Genomic DNA, 18,032 nt, shown 5'->3' with positions numbered 1-18,032 from the left:
CACACCCACAAATACAAAAACACTATGATATTTTCATTCAAAGTACAGCAACTTCAGAACAGCATTATGCAAGAATTTTCTAACTGACAACTTGAAGACACACACAAGAGAAGTAAAATTTCTTTTGCTTCTCGATCTTTGGGGCGGACAAATGCACCTGAGTTTGCATGACGAAATTTTTCAGGGTGCAGAGGGTTTGCTGAAGTGCAGTATTGAAGTAATTCCACCAAAATGTACTATGTTGGTGCAACCTAGCTTTATTTATTTTGACAGGCAGGTGAACAACCGTATAAAATGACTACAAAATTGTGCTTACGTCGTCAAACAGAATACAGAGCTGGATTCTAAAGAAGACTGCCTAAAAATTCAATTAATCACAAACCATCAGTTGTCTGCAGCAATATTTGGTGATATCCTTAATGACCAAGAACCATTTAGGACTGTAAACCAAGTTTGTTTTGCAATAGACACATTGAAAAATCATGCACATGCAAAAATTTGGCATTCATTACATGCACTGTATGTAGCACTAATTATTTTTTCCATGTTTCTATGATCAGTATCATCCTGATTTGTGCATTACTTCATAGATTATACATTATACTTGACACAAAAATATAGATAGAATAAAATAGATATACTGATCAAAGTTCTTATGTACCCTTATTTTATTTCCAATTTCCTTACAAAAATTTTTTTCTCTCCATCAATAAGATGATGAAAATAATAAATGAATCATTAAATACTGATAATTTACAGTCACTATCTGTTGTTAAAATTAAGTGGAAACAAAAAAAGCACTGACAGTGAGGTTCGATCCAGAGACCTTGTGCTTAAGAAATTATATGGTTACCTGCTTGACTGCAAACTACTTGAATATTAACAACCATACACAGTATATTAGCTTCGCTAAAATTTTCAAACTTGATTTTCTCAAAAGCAGTTGAGAGTGTTTCATCTTCATATTTACACATGCTGAAACCTTAGTCATGCCCTACACACACTGTCAATATGAACCAAACCAAAGACAGCAACTTCGTACAGTCATCTTGTTAGAATTTTACATTTATTCCTTCATCTGAAAGTATTTACGAGTTTTCATTCTAACAGTTATGATAAACCATCACAACATGGGGACCTGTTTTGGATATGCTTGATGAAATAGCACGCATGCCTGAAGTCATGCTTCATGCTTGAAAATAATCTGAAAAGAATGCAGACAATGAGAATTCCAAGAGAGTTATTTTGAAGCATAAAGCAATATTGCAAAACACTGAGAACTATGAAAATTACAGCAAGTTTGGCATGGATAAACTACTAATTGTACTATGTGGCACTGTCAAGCAGCAGTCTGTGAAAGGCAGCAGGGAATGGGTTAGCAGCGGTCATGGTCATGCAGTGAAAGGAACAGAATGGGGTAGAGTAGCATACTGAATTTGTGCATTTGGAGGAAAGCAGCAGGCCTCCAACAGGTAAGTACAAATAATGAAAAGAACACTGTCTTGCATGGTGCTGTGTATAACAGTGAAATGAAAGTGGATTTGGTAAGCTAATATTACAAGCTCCAGAGAAAGTGAATCAATAAGTATTGAAATCAAATGAAGTATTGAGGATCAGGGAGGCAAAACTAAGGATAGTATCCAGTCAAAGGAAAATATGTTGTGTAAGGGATTCACTATAATTGTAAATAAGCTACAGTCGCGAATAGATCGTTACTCAAGTGATTGGATCTGGTTGAATGGTGAGGTTAGGGATGAGATAGACAGAACAGATCACAAGCTAAGGGTTGCATGTACTCTAAAAGAAAGTAAAAGTGTTTTAATATTAGTAACAGCCAGAAAATGTGGCTGAGTACGAGAGACTGAAAGTTGGAGTGACTAAAGTGGATGTCAATGTTTGTCAAAAATCCTGTCGTTTTTCAATTAAAATATTTTTGATGATACATTCCCGATCTTTATGTTGTTCATGATTTTACATTACCTGACAAAAACAGTGAAGCGCCCAGAGTGGAAGGAGGAAACAATGAAACATCTTGCACAGAGAGGATTTATATTGTTATTTTAGTGACTGTAAAACTGAGTCAAATTTACACAGAATAGCAGTATGACAACATTTATCAGTGTAACATTGCATCCCCTCTGCACTGCATACATGTACTCATTCACTTGGGAAGGGTGTCAAAGCTGTTGTAACCTCTTCTGAGGCAAGATGGCCCACAACTGTCGCAAATGATTCTTGATATCATGGGTACTGGTACAGGGATGAAGTAGACATCCAAGTTGGTTCCACATATTCTATCAAGGACAGATCTAGGGATCTTGCTAGCCACAGGAGTTCCTCAGCATTACAACAGTTCAAGGAAACACATGTCGTGTGTGGACAAGCATTGTTCTGTTCAAAAATGCCACCGTGATAATGTCCTAGTCATGAGGGGTAACACATGAGTATGCATGATGTCTACAATGTTTCATGCTGTCAGTCAGAGTTCCCTCAATCACTACTGGCACACAACATGACCCAAGGTGTAAAACTGCTGTATCTCTTCAAAACATTGGAAAAATAGGACCTCTAACCAGGTTGCCACCACACTCACCAACTATGGTGATCCAGGATAGTGCAGAACCATGAGTCATTATTGAAGACAATACAACATCATTCATCAGCTGTCCACACTTCCTAGCCACAGTACCACTCCAAACACAGCTGTTTGTGTCATCGTGTTGCCAGCCCATGCATGAGACAGTAATGATCTCATCCTGCTACTGCTAGTCTCTGACCAATGGTGCAGGAGGAGAAAGAATGTTGCAGGTCTACTACCTGCTCTTGGATGGTAGGCACAGATGCGGAGGTGTTACAAGAACACTTTACAGCAATTCCCTCTTGTGCTGATCAGATGTGGTTGACCAGAACCTTGACAATGAGTATGCTTGCCCTCACATTCCCATGCAGTTCAACATCAGGCCACTGTCACATCACAGTACCTGACAGATCTGTATATTGCAAGAGTCCACCAGCTGGCCAAATGGAGACCCACAATGAGACTCCTTTCAAACTCTCACTGTCTCACAGAAGTATACAGTATTTCCATGTCCTTTGCAGTGATCACTCAACATCTGATACTGTTCACACTGCATATACACTCCATCAGATGTAGTAATAACATTAAAAATGCACAACTGCAACTCCCCTCATTTATATACCAAGTGACAGTGTTCACATGTACAAAGTTACATTTATATCTGATCATGTTTCCTGGGTGCTTCACTTTTTTGTATGGCAGTGTATTTATTGTAGGTGGAATATTTTTTTGTGTGTGTGCAACATTGAAAATGCTGAAGTAGAAGTATTTTTACTGTAGGTGAAATAAATTGGAAGTATAATCTGAACCTGGGAAACCAAGTGAATTAAGACCAAAAATATGTACATTAGAGACAACTTTAGAAAATGACAATTATGCAAGGTTGGTGATGCTGATAATATGTTGGAAATGGGACATTTATGTGAAGAGATTAAGAAGTTGCAGGATGGAGATGACACCAGAGCTAACAATAATTGGAGTTTCAGAAACAGGCATCCCTACAATGAGAGGAACTGGGATGAATTGGTCTGTCTGTGCCAATAGACACATGGAAATTACTGTGTTTGTGATCACACAAAGAGAAACAGAAGGAGATGGTTAAGCAGGTCACTGAAAAAATGTCCTGCAGAAAGGAAGGAAATTCATAATGAGATGAAAAGGAGATAAGTTTCACACTGGGGACCTAGTGTTACTGAGGAATAAATGAAGGTCATGAGACAGGATCAATTGCTACTCACTGTAACTATGACATGTTGAGTTGCACACATGTACAACAAAATGACTGCTACACATTGAGCTTTTGGACACAGTTCTTCAGAACACACACATTCACACAAGCAGGCACACCCCATGTACAAATGACCACTATCCCCAGCTGCTGGCATAAGGAATTCTTTAGAACTTATCAATGGGCCTTATGAAATAGTGGAGATATCCCACGTCAAATCTATAAACTTATTTATCCTCCAGTTTAAGAAACATTTGAGAGCTGAAGGTACATAAAGTTGACTGTATGATGAAATGTTTAAGTAATGATTTTTGTGTGTGGGTGCGTGCGTGTGCGTGTGCGTGTGTGTGTGTGTGTGTGTGTGTGTGTGTGTGTGTGCGCGCGCGTGGGTGTAAATAAGGATTAAGTGTGTTTTATCATTTGTATTCGTTTTCTTGTTTTATAGTTTTCTTAGCTGTTCTGCTCTATTTGTGAATATTTACTGAAGAAATCTGGGCAGTAGCATTTATTGTTTCAATCATTTTATGTATTTGTTTATTTTATGTATATTGCAATGGTATAAATGGCATCCTGATAAATGGGGAATGTACGGTTTCTGTGTTACGACAGACTTACTGGGTTGCAGTAGGTGAGTGAAACGTTGATGTTCTGTACAACTCTCTTCCACTGCACATGTTGTCTGTCCTATTTAGGCCACATGGATACGGTAGTTTGTAAATTCCCACCTTCCGCAGTAACAAGTCATCCTTCACCAATCCCAGCAAATCCAAAATCTAAGAAGGCGGACAAAAAACCACTTTCACATGAAAATTATTAAGAATCCTCACCATCTTGGAGGAGATATTTCCAACAAAGGGAAGAAAAGCCAAGGACTTGGCTAGTGCATTCTCCTCTTTATCCACTTCCCGGTTCCTGGCTCTAGTTGAGAAGGCCCCGTTAATTTGTCGGGTCAAGTATCCATTGACTCTGAACACCGTCCTTAAATGTGCAAGTTCCTTAGGCAAATTCTCTGCATCAGACACTGTATGTGCCTTGTGCACAAGCGTTTTAAGTATACTCATGGTCTAGGGTGGGTGATGGCAACTTGAAGAATGCAAGTATAAATCAGTGCGAGTGGGCTTATGATAGACAGAATGTAGCACCGAGCCGTCACCCTTCCATTTAACCAAAACATGCAGGAATGGAAGGCAGCCATCTTTCTCTAGTTCCATAGTAAATCGAATATTCTCATGGATGGAGTTAAGATGATGAAAAAATTCCATTAACTTTTCTTCTCCATTGTGCCACAATATGAAAGTATCATCGACATATCTCCAAACGACAGTTGGTTTATAAATTGCTGATTCAAGTGTTCACTCCTCAAAATCCTCCCTAAAAAGGTTAGCCACCAGAGGAGACAGAGGGCTGCCCATGGCAACACCATCGGACTGTTCAAAATATTCCTGGTTAAACATAAGATAAGTTGCGGAAAGAGCATGTCGAAACAAAGCAGTGTGGTCCAATTCACACTGTTGACCAATTAGAATCAAGGAATCCACAAGAGGTACTTTTGTGAAAAGAGAAACTACATCAAAACTCACTAGAGGATCCGAACTACTTAAGTGGAGAGGCCCCAGACTGTTGATAAAATCAGCAGAGTTCTGCATATGATGTGAACATTTGCCAACAAATGGTCTCAATAAAGAAGCTAGATGTTTAGTGAGTGCATCAATATTACTCACTATAGGCTGTAAAGGCATACCTTCTTTATGCACTTTAGGAAGACCATACAGTCTCGGTGGAACACAGCCATGTGGTCTTAACCGTTGGAAATATCTCCTCCAACATGGTGAGGATTCTTAATAACTTTCATGTGAAAGTGGTTTTTCATCTGCCTTCTAAGACTTCAGATTTGCTGGGATTGGTAAAGGGTGACTTGTTACTGTGGAAGGTGGGAATTTACAAACTAACGTGTCAATATGGCTTAACGTGTACAGTGGAAGAGAGTTGTACAGAACATCAATGTTGCACTCGCCTACTGCAACTCAGTAAGTCTGCAGTTGCAGAACACTGAATTTCTAACGGACATTCAATGGAGTACAGCAAAACTTCGATTTTGGTCACAGCAACAACTTTTTGGGACTCCATTATCAAAGAATCCATTGAAATACGCATTTCGGGAAATCTAATGAACTGTGACAGTGGTTACCAATTGAATAATGCACGGAATCCAGTCATCTCCGAAATTTGCTCGAGGCGAAGACGCCAGAAGACTTCGATAGCTGCAGCCAGCGACAATACCGACAGCAGCTGAGTATTGCAGTTCCACCAGCGAGGGCGCTGTTGCAGGGTGGTGTGGCCCTTCTGTCTCCATGACTGCAATGCTTTCATAGTAGTACTATCAGCGCACTATATAAGACGGAGTGGAGAACGTCTTCGTCAGTTCTCATTCGGCTCACCTGAAGAGGGACGGCAGTTGTCCGGCCGAAATATCGTGCAATGAATTTTACGATGACTGGCTGCAAGCCCAAAATCTTTTTGAACAGTTGATTCACCGGAAAAATTTCAAATTTTACAACAAATCAAGAACTCAGTTTAACAAATTTCAGTTTTCTTCTTTTTTTATACTGTATATACCCTTTTCAGTTTAATTATCAGAGTGAATGTGAAGGATGTATTTGATGAGAGAGTTGTAATTTGGGCCCATTTGTGTATCCAGAAAATTGAAGCTGTCCTGAGTCAGAGCAATTAATGTCAATGAGTAAGTTTGATCTTGGTGATGCGTAACAAGGCAAAAGACTACAGTACATTATGACAGTGCACTCACAAACTGATGGACATGTTAGTTTGTCTCATGCAAACGCTTCTATGAAAAATGAAAGTGAAGATATTTGATGGGAATCTCTGTTTCTGTTGTGATTGTTCCATGACTGGAACTACTTTTCCTCTGAACAGGTTTTAAAAATTGTTTCAATTGAAATCTTTCTTCTGTGTGTGTGTGTGTGTGTGTGTGTGTGTGTGTGTGTGTGTGTGTGTTTTAATCTGGAAGGGAATCCCTGTTTCTGTAAATATACTTTTGAAGACTAAACAGTATAATTATTTAGGAGTCTGTTATAAATGGGTAAACACAAATCTACAAGAAAAATGTGGTTTGCTGTAGAGCTCACAAGTACTCTTCTATTTAAAACTGATTTTAGGTGCCATTTTCATTTACCTAGTGTTAATAAATGTTTGTTTTGTTGAACTGCACATCCAGTAAAGGTGACAGTATACAACTGTTCATATGCATTTCACAATAACCTGATGGACTGACGCCATTCAAGAATGATTTGTATATAGTTATGAAATTAAACTGTACTGTTTGATTTATGTTTTTGCACTGATGTTTTTCACGGAAAAAGCCTTCACTGAATTTTTATTATAAGCTTCCATTTACTTCCTCTCAAAACTTGTAAACATTTTTGCTTTATTTTTAGAATCATTTATTTTCTTTGTGGACAGCAGTATTTTTTCTTCTTTTCTTTTCGCCTCTCACTTTACTCATAAGAAATTTGGGGGAAAAGGGTGGTGGGGGTATTGTGACAATACAAGGCACAGGCATTTTGTAAATATAACCAATAGTCATGGGTTATTCTTCCAAGTTTTAGTAAGCTTGTGAACACACACTCTGTAGTAGGCAAATGAGTCGTCACATAGTTGGTGTGGGAAAGGCACAGCACAGCAAGGAGCAGGCTTATTCTGTCTCAGGTGCTCATGAGGGCAACAGGTATTGTACTCGACTACAATGCTTTATTTAATAAGTCAGTTGACCCAGCCTGCATAGTTGTGATTTGGATGAAAAGGAAATTCCACAAATTATATTAGTATAGCAAGAAAATCTCTGCCACTTTAACAAAGAGATAATTAGAATTGTACAGTAATACATAAAATAAGGGAAAGGCAACCATTCACCTACAGCAGATTAGTGCATGGAACACAGTAACACAATAGAAAACGGCATTCACACTACTTTTGAGCAATAACTGCTTTTCTAGCAGCAGCACATACATTCACACTCACAACCACACAGGCACCCAAATGTCGCCATGAGAGTGTGTGTTTGGGTATCTGCATGGTTGTTAGATTAGGTTAGTGTTTTTTAACGTCCCGTCGACAACGAGGTCATTAGAGATGGAGCACAAGCTCGGGTTAGGGAAGGATGGGGAAGGAAATCGGCCGTGCCCTTGTAAAGGAACCATCCCGGCATTTGCCTGAAAAGATTTAGGGAAATCACGGAAAACCTAAATCAGGATGGCTGGAGACGAGATTGAACCATCGTCCTCCCGAATGCGAGCCCAGTGTACTAACAACTGCGCCACCTCGCTCGGTCTGCATGGTTGTGTGCTTGAATGTATGTACTGTTGCTATAAAAACAGTGCTTGAAAGCTAGTATGAATATTATTATTAAAATCGTATAGTCACATTCTCAGACTGAGCAAAATAATTCTGTCGTGTCATCTCAATGAAAGTTAAAAATGTTTAGCTGCCTGAAACCAAAAGTGAACTTCATGAAACTGACATCACAGAATACATGGCACTGGATATAAATGAGCTTAAAAATCTGGTTTCTTATATACAAGAGAAAACATGTCATTGAGTTTTTTCATTTAAGCCATTTTCTTTTGAGATACATTCTAAGAACATTAGAGCTCAATTCACTTTGCTTGATAACTGTGAGACTTCTTATAACGTAAAATTCATAAAACTACCTCATAAGCATATAAGACTATTAATTCCCTTCTACCTGGATAAGGGCATCAGGCAGATCACTAATCTTTAAACTGAAACGTATTGAACTAGTAACTGCTACCTAAGAAATAACTACTTTTCTTGAGAGACTTTGGAATTCATCATGTTTGAATAACTGCGCAATAATGCTGGTTCATTAGCAGGTCTGTAGCCATTTCAGTGTCTTGCCCTTAATTCCACACAACCTTAGTCTGTCCTACATGTCACACAGTGATGGGCATCCTTAACACTTACAGAAACCATCAATGTTGACACTTTTCTGTCCGTTGCATCCTTAACTCCCAGGTTAGATAATAGAATCTCATCGTCTGCTCTTCAGTGTCAAAAACTGGAAAGGAAATTTACATTCCCTGGGCAGGATTACCTGGCATACGGACTGGGATTATTACAGCCTTTGTTCTTCAGATTGATGGAATTTCTGTTCCCCAAATTTTATTAAAAATATGGAACCATTTTGATCAACATCTTTCAAAAATTTAACAACAATGTTATTACGAAGACAAGGACTTTTCTCACTGGTTAAGGATTTTTTTGTGCATTAGAATTCAAATGACGGCAACGACAAAGTAAGAACAGAACTTGTTAAATTTTTCTATCTATCACTGTCTTTAGGCCATGTTCCCTCATCTGATTTAAGGTTTTTATGCACATTGTTCTCTAAAATTATAGCAGAACTAAATTTGAATAATTTTGTACTTTCCATTCTGTAACCTAAATTAACCAGAAACTTTAAAAACACTTTCTTTTACTTTTTGTCACCGTTTTCTTCAAACTGGTCACATTCCCTTCCCAGTCTATAAAAATTGCGAGTTTTCATGGAAGCCAATATTTTTAAACTCTAAATCTGTTTCTATCTATCTCTGGCAAGACTGACCACCAGTTTATTTGTCAATGAGAAGCACCAATGTGAGCTCTTTTCTAGGTCATTTCACACCACCAAAGGTGCACTATGTGGAGGTCCCTGCATTTTGAAGTGAAGGTTGTAAGGAATGGTGTGTCCCTAGTTATGAATAATTTGGCAATTTAGCAGTGTTATTTTGTAGAACCACATTAAAAATGAATAACGAATCAAAAACACAAAAAAGACCAGTAACTCCGCCATATGACAAAGCTGGAGAAGTCTCACACATTCATTAACTTATCTCACTCTTTATGATAGATCCCCAAGCCTGAATTGAGATCACTTTTTTCTAAAACTAGCTCAATAATTCTACAACAATCTAGATATGAAAAAATGTAGTTTATATGACAAAACAGTAGCAATGTATAATCCGAATGCCAGGTAAAATAATGTAATATATATCCTAAAAGTTAATTTGAGGTTAAGTTCCTTCCACAGGGAGGAACGAGGCATAGGTTGGAAAAGACTGGAAAGGAGTGACAGATTACTCAGACCCTAGGATGAGAGGAACCCACTTCTTATGAGGGGAAGAGGAGACAAAGAGTAAATACTAAGTGATATGGATTGCACAGCATCAGATAGTTTATACATCCAAAGATGGAAACCACAAGCTTTACAGTTCCATTAATGTATTTTAAAGTTCTTACTACTACTAACACCAAAATATGTGTGAGATAAATAAACCTTATTAATTTTAATTCACATTTATGCTAAACTTTTTTAATTGACAAAAAGCTATATTTATTTAATTCTTAATAATTTCATACATTTTTGTCTCGACTAAGTGGCCCATTGGAAAAGGACCCATCCCAACAAATTACTGAAATGGCAGTATGTATCCTGACTCCATTTGTGATCAGTTTACACAATATTGTGATTAAATCATACTTCACAAGGCTGCATGGGAAATTTTGTTTTGCAGCACGATTCCTATGTTCCCACTTAAGTCAACGTAGGAACCATCCAAGTCCGCAGAGCATATTCACATTGTTTGGCACATAAAAGTGGCTTGTCTTATTTAGTAATGGCTGTGGCATGGCTGTTTTAACAAATGTTTTGGCAAACATAACTAGTGATGTTGGTAATGAACATAAATCCATGAGGAGAAAGAGTAATATTTATGAATGGGAAAAAAACCAGTAGAAATGCATATATTTTGCAAATTAACTCAATGTTTTTATGGATATACTTCCAGGTGTGCGCATTTTGTTGTCTGTAGAACAGCTAGGCAATACGCAATTTCTCTCCATCTGTCTGTCAAAATTTCTTCCATCACTGCCTCTAAAGCAGCCCATACTCAGCCATAAGTGTTTCAATGTTAGGAACTGGGGAACTGAATACTTAGTCCATAACATAAAACAACAACAAAGGCAAAGGGGTTATGTCTAGTTAACGTGATGCCCATGATATTGCACTGCCTCTGTTGATCCATCTGTCCAGAAAGGTTTCATCCAAGAACTGGCAAACAAATAACCTGCTGTGTGGGCAGTGCACCATCTTGATGACACATTACCCATGGTTAACAGTCATGTAACTGAGAAATCAGATGCTAGATAGAAAGCACATCATGAAGGGTACCCATAAAAATTGCATGAGATAAGTTACCATTTGCAACAAACCACATAGTTCTATCTAGCATAGTTCCTTAGAAATAAATTTTTGTAATCAGGAAAAGACTTTATGCTCATTCTGTATTTCCACCACTAGAAAAAAGATTACTGCACATAAGCTCATTGACACGAACAATGATTTAAGATTAACAGCAAAAATAAGAATTTCACAATGATGGGGCTATGGCTGCACTTGACTGTGGATGGTCTGAGAAGACTTAATGTATGGTTTTGTGGTTGGGAGTATGTTCCTTTAACATTATGCTAGACCAGAAAAGTAAAAAAAGTAGATGCATGTAGTTTAGTTACCTGGACAATGGACTGAACTCAGAAAAGCAGAGTAAACAATTCAGAGACACATTAAAATGACAAATGATAATTTCACTAATCTAAATAAAACGTTAACAGGAGGAAATTTATCAGCTGATAAGCAGGAAGTGCACATTGCAGACACTGCAGATTAGACATGAATGTAAAATTTTCTGTGCCTGGCATACCAACAGAAGAAAAAAAGTGTGTGCAAAATTGCAAGGAAAATGCCCATTGCTGTGTGATGTCGATTTTCTGATAAAATAATCTTATGGGAGGTCAGTGCAAAAATTGAAATTTGATATTATATCCCTCATGAAATTTATACCTTCTGTACATCAGAAGTTCAACAGAAATCTTCTAAATCTAAAACTGGGAATGTTGATTGGGACATGTAACTCAAAATTGATGTTTTAAAATACGCACATGATTTCAGATTTTCATTATTTATACTTACTTGGATGTTTGTGTCTTCTTTATGAAATGAAAGTGAATTTATGCTGTCATAAGAAAGAATTTTTAGCTGATGAACCCTCAAATACCATGACTTTTATCCACTTCTGTACTAGAGATTTGAAAGATGACAAATTATGAATCATTCAAACATAGATAACATTGCCTCTAGTAAACTTTCAAGTAAAAGGATTGTCAAGTTTTATACTACTGTGCTAAAAATAATTCTGAAAGACTTGTGTGTCTGCCAAAAACAAACTTAGAAGTTTCTTCTCAAAAAAACTCCAAATGGGATAGGTCCTTCCTCCACTGAGCCACCCAATTGTAAAAGCATGCTTTACTCACCCATAAAAATAACGGCTTGGTCTTACTGCAATATATATTATAAGAATGACACATATGAAGAGATATGATCCATAATATATTGCATTATCAATCAAAGCTGATTTAAGTTTACCCCGGATTGTAAAGTCCCCAGCTTTTATATATGATTGCATTAAGGGTAGTACAAGCCTGAAAACAAGAAAACATTTCATAGTGTTTGCATTAAATTGGCTATTAACACAAAAGAAGCATACATGACTAAACCTGAACATATATGCACTGAAGTAAAGAACTCTACGCTACTCAATGCAATTGCAAATATGATGTCAATATAGGAGATTTTGATGTTAAACTACATACAGGGTGCATCCATGATGATGATGATGATGATACAAACTTTCAGGGATGATGGATAACGTAAATGTACCAATTTCCGTTTGGGGACCCTGATCTGGAAATGACTGAGTCTAAAGTTATGAGCGAAAATCGTTCAGATGCCTGTGACACCAGAATACATGTACTACTACTGTAGCATAAGCAACCTTCTGAGATGGTATTATGGGAAAAAACAATAATTAGTCCTGTAAAGAGAGGCTCTAAAATGCATAACTTTAGAACTACGAGCACTTGTTCATTTTTGATACTATGAAACATCTCTTCTACTGGAGAAGTGCCCTTAGCTCTTAAGGTATGCATTTTAGAGCTTGCTTGTTTTGGTCCATAATACCACCTCTGAAAGTTGCCCACTCTATAATCTTAACAACAGTACTGATACATGTGTTCCATTCCACTGACAGAGGTATTGGAATGATTTTTGTTTATAACTTTCAGCTCTCATTTCCAAAGTAGGGTATCTTACCTCAAAGAAATACATTTAACCTTCTAAATCATCCTTGAAAGTCTGCAACATCACAGAATCACTCTGCACAAATCTGAAAAACTCAAGTCTTAAAAGCACTCAGACTGTATGGTGGTTGTGAAGAAGAGAGAAGACAAAAGAAGAAGAAGAAGAAGAAGAAGAAGAAGAAGAAATCAGAGAGCGCAGAAGGGCAAAGATAGTACTTTGGCAGGCACTGTGTTAGCTTCAGTTCAGAGATAACAGAGGGGACAGATTGAGAAGTAAGGATGGATTAAAAGAAACAGAGAAATGAAAAGGGGAAAGAATAATGGAGTTAATAACTAGAAAAAAAGGGTAAAAGAAAAAGGGAAAAATCAAATGGAGAGAAGAAATATTAAAAAAGAGATGGGGAATTGAGTTAAACATAAATCAATAATTGATTTCTAATAAACTGAAAAAGAGGAAGGATTGTTAACGATGTAGGAGGCAATCTGAGGGCATATGTTTTGGAAAGGTACTCTAAGAAATTATTTTAAGCTCAACATCTATATTTGGAAAATAATGTCAATCACAACTGAGATTTCACATCAACCAAAGAAAAAAAATTCAAAATAATAACAATTATAGCAACGATGATTTTGGAATCAATAGGTTACATTATGTGCATGTGAAGAAGTAGTCTAATAAAGCAGTACCCCTCAGATGCACATCTATTCCTTTTTTCCTGATCAAGGACCTGCTAATATGGAGGATTTTCTCTGAGAACCACAAAATCTCCACAAGTGGCAACGGCCACAAACTATAAGCAAAGTTTTTTTCACTTCTGTTTTGAATTATGGCAGTTGTATCAGCATAACTGACTTTGTATGGGATGGATCTTCTTGTAGTCTCTGTAGACTGCTGTAGTTGAGTAGGTGTTTCAAAAACCTGTTTTGGAGTTTCATCTGTTGACTTCAGAACAATGAGGTTTTCAGATTTGGATATGACAACCTTAAACTTACTCGAGTAAAGCTTAAGAAATGTACATATCTGCAGCAGCAGTAGTAATGTGGAAACCTCAAACTGCTCTTTTAACAAATTTCTAATGGAGGTGGCAACTTCAGGAAAGTTGTAATCAAGGTCAGGAAATAGAGATACTTAAAAGGCAGAGCAGAAGGAAAAAACTCCCAACAACGTCTTGGGAAGAAGTCATTATGCTGAAAGGCTTAACAAGGTGAGTGCTGGTGTGAGATACTAGCCACAAACTGGGTATCTTGCGAATGCCTGCAAGATAAAGTAATGAACACAAAAAAAAAGAGTAAAGCAATGGAAATGTCAGGAAGAACTTCCCAGACAGTGATCAGCAGACTGTAAATCACCTGACATCAGTGTAGATGTGTGGACCAAGATAGTGCTGTAATGTGAGTGGAAATGCAATCTGGTACAAGTTCAAGAGAAATATCAAGGAACTGACAGGAGTTCTAAAATGAAAATGGTTACAAATGAGCTAATAGAGACATTAATTATTTAGTATGGACAAAATTGTATGTAATGATGAGACTGTACAGTTTCATTACACACTACAGCTTTCATCTGAGATTTGTTACATACTGATATACAGATGTAAAAAATCTCGTTAGGCAAGCAGATTTCTGGACATACTTAAGTATGTTATTAAGCCTCTTGCAACATTGCAGAAAATCTTGTATTGTGGGCTACCACAGCTGTAGAAATTTACCATGGTGAAAAAGCGACAACTTCAGCTGTATGACAAATATTTATGATCCACTAGTTTCAAGGTGTTAGATACCTGTTTATTTCATACCTTGGTTCAAGCAATAACCAGTAGACAATCAAACATTCTCTGTCCAATTGTAATAATTTTTATTAACCATCCAACATGTTAGTAATCAAGTTAACTTGACTAGTTGCCTCTTCGACAGTTAAAACAATTATTACAACTGCACACAGAATGTTTGGTCATCTACTGGTTACCACTTGAACCAAGTTAAGAAATAAATATGTATCCCTGAAAGTGTAGCTCTAATGCTATGAAACTTTGGATCATAAATAAATATTTATCATACAGACGAAGTGGTCATCATCATCATCATAATCATCATCATGATGCTCTGCCAAAATGGAATTGGAATAACGGTAAGGTACTATTATCCAATTTTGTTGTTTTGAGCTTTTTCAAAATTATCTGAGAATGTGCTGGGTGATTTATTAAATCATGAATTACTAAGACTTAGATGCTGTGTGTCTTAATTCTTTTGGTATTTTGCAAAGGTTCAAAATACAATGAAAGAAAACACAGCACGTTCACATCACAAATTTAATCTTCACAACAGAAAGCACTACATCTCAATTCCATAGCCACAATAAGCATTTTAAATTTGAAGCAATCAGGCATTGTGCACCATGGGGTTCTCTCTATGATCCTCTGTTGTTTTGAATGTGTGTTTATAATGAATCTGCCATAACAAACAAGTTTTTGTTTTTTCACATACCATTCCAGTTACAAATAAATAAAAACACTAGACATCTTACCAAAATGGCAGCTAATGAAATATTTAAGAATATCAGTAAATGGTTAAAATGACAGACTGCTATTCACAATAATGAAAGGAGCAAAAATAACCATGCTCATGATTTAGGTGAGGCACTGAGAAATCATTAAGCATACAAACAAGATGAAAATGTTACTGAGATTTTGGGCAATTGCCCCCTACAGAGCAAACTATGAAAAACAATTTTCAATCTTGTTTGAGCATCTGTTGACCACTCAATTACTGAATTATAAGGTGCATGGTTACCTTCACATCTTAAGTTATTTGTAGTCAATGTTTGTATAAATAGGAGAACTCTTCATCCAGAATTTGAGTTGAGTTGAGTTCAGTTCAGTCCTATTTTGTTCTGTTCTGGTTGTACATTGGTTTTCATAATAAAAGTGCTTTCAGTGCTAAGTGTTATGCTTAATCCACTTAATCTGCTTTTGGACTTGGACTCGATTCTGTTTGGTAGAGATGCTAGGTATTTCAAGACATCTAAATCAACACTGGCTCCAATTAGACAACGTAAAACTCAGTTGCCTACATTGGCAGGAACCAGAATACAAGCAGTACATTGTTCCCAAATTCAATATATTCAGGATACCAATGTATTCCAAAACAGTAACAAACAAGCTGCACATCAAGCATCCAATAAGTGTTTCTGGAAGTGTTTCTCAGGATCCAATGAAATGGATGAAAGGATTTGACTGACAAGGAACCTCTTAAATGTGAGCTCGTGAAAAGCCAATGACGTTTACGGCATTTGATGCTCCAAATATTGTTTACGATGCAACCACACTATTGGCTGCTAATGGCAATGCAGTGGATTGATTGATTGAGGGGGGGGGGGGGGGTTACGAGACTAAACAGCGAGGTCATCACTCCTGCAGTTCAAAAGATACCTGCATCAGAGGTGTCAACAAAAAAGAGAGGAAGCTAGAAACACACACAGTAGAAGGCATAAAAGGGAAGGTCAAATTGAAGAACTGGAAAAACCGAGGGATAAAAGAGCGATCCTTGGACGGGGGAGTGGTTATGGGCCCCAGACCCAGAAAAAAACAAAGAAAGGCTCCAACCACGACCACCTTGTCCCTCCTCCAGGAGGAAAGCAAAACCTTATAACTGAAAATAAAAATCACTTTCATGAAGGAAACTGAGGGCCTGTTCAGCCATCTGTGAACTGTCTGCTAATACTAAAGACAAGGAATTTGGAAGGCCATACTTAGTATGAACGGCCAAAAGAAGGGGACATTCCACCAATATATATGATACCATCAGTCTGGCTCTACAACCATATTGTGGGGGTGGCTTGTTGTGCAAGGGGGGAGGGGGGGGGGGGATAGGTGAGCCTAGTATGACTGATGCGTACATGGCATAAGACTGTGGACTCCTTTCGAGAGGAGCAGAAAGAAGAACGCCAAACTGCAGTGGTCTCCTTCATTGTGTGGAGTTTATTACTGGGAGCAATAGTGCACGAGATGTCATTCCACTTTTTGGGAGAAAGAGATTTGATGTGAATCTGCATATCTGTGCCTGGAATCATGAAATGGAATTGGGGTGAGAGGTCAGTATCTGCATCTCTAGCCAAATGGTCAACCAGTTCATTCCCTGGGATGCCCACAGGACTTGGGACCCAGAGAAAGATAACTGAGTAAGCTCCATTGCAAAGGCAAAGAGGAGCTTGTGGATAGCAGACACCAAAGGGTGACGTGAGTAGCATCGGTCTATGGCCTGCAGACTGCTCACTGAGTTGGTACATATTAAGACACTGTGGAGACCTGAGTAACAAAATGGAGGCCCATGTTAATGGCTAGCAGCTCTGCTGTGAACACACTACATGATCCCGGCAGTAAATGGTGTTCCTTGCCAGTAGGAGACTAAAAGCTTTCCCGCCTTACCTATCCCTTTAGAACCATCAAGGCAGAGATGGTAGCACCCTAACTCCCCAAGGATGGAGCATACAAGACGCTGGTATATCACAGGGGCGACAGAGACCTTAGGACCCAGGAATAGGTCAGTCCTAATCCATTGTCAAGGCATCATCCAAGGGAAAGGGGAGCGGGCAGGGGGGGGGGGAGGGAGGGGGGGGGGGAGTTGCAGGAGGAAATACACAGGGCACATTCCAGCAGTGACTGGAGATGGAGATCCCAACAGAGGGAAGTGAGATGCATTCCAACTGGCAATCCCACTCGAGGGCCGGTATCAGGAGGAAGACATCCCTAATTTGCAAAGAGGATGGGACACACGGGATGGTGAGGGACTATTCGAATGACGGCTGCATAAGAAACCAGGAGGTGGCTCCGTCGTATTTGTACAGGGGAAATCCCCCTTTCTGCAAGGGATTTGTCGACAGGACTAGTGCAAAAGGCACCGACATCCAGACACACCCCATAATGATCAATAAGTTCAAGTAGTTTCAGAGTGGAAGGAGCTGCTGAGCAATAAACCTGACAACCATAACCTAGTCTGGACAAAACCAAAGCACGGTAT

The 18,032-nt window shown here is 38.2% G+C and overlaps 1 protein-coding gene across 2 annotated transcripts in view; it reads right to left on the bottom strand.

Moving 5' to 3' along the window:
- LOC126297805 (LMBR1 domain-containing protein 2 homolog) overlaps positions 1-18,032 on the bottom strand; it is a 110,670-nt gene that overhangs the window by 46,472 nt on the left and 46,166 nt on the right. Inside the window, exon 4 of one of the 2 annotated variants that reach the window (XM_049989010.1) lies at positions 12,192-12,359. The exons of the other annotated variant lie outside the window; for it this stretch is intronic. Within the exon in view, the coding sequence (XP_049844967.1) occupies positions 12,192-12,359 (168 nt within the window). The remainder of the gene's footprint in view (positions 1-12,191; positions 12,360-18,032) is intronic. 2 annotated transcript variants of the gene reach the window in all.

The sequence above is a fragment of the Schistocerca gregaria genome, chromosome X (assembly GCF_023897955.1).
Source record: "Schistocerca gregaria isolate iqSchGreg1 chromosome X, iqSchGreg1.2, whole genome shotgun sequence".
Lineage (NCBI taxonomy): Eukaryota > Metazoa > Arthropoda > Insecta > Orthoptera > Acrididae > Schistocerca > Schistocerca gregaria.
Note: the sequence above shows the minus strand (reverse complement) of the source record. Positions and strands in the feature narration are given on the sequence as shown.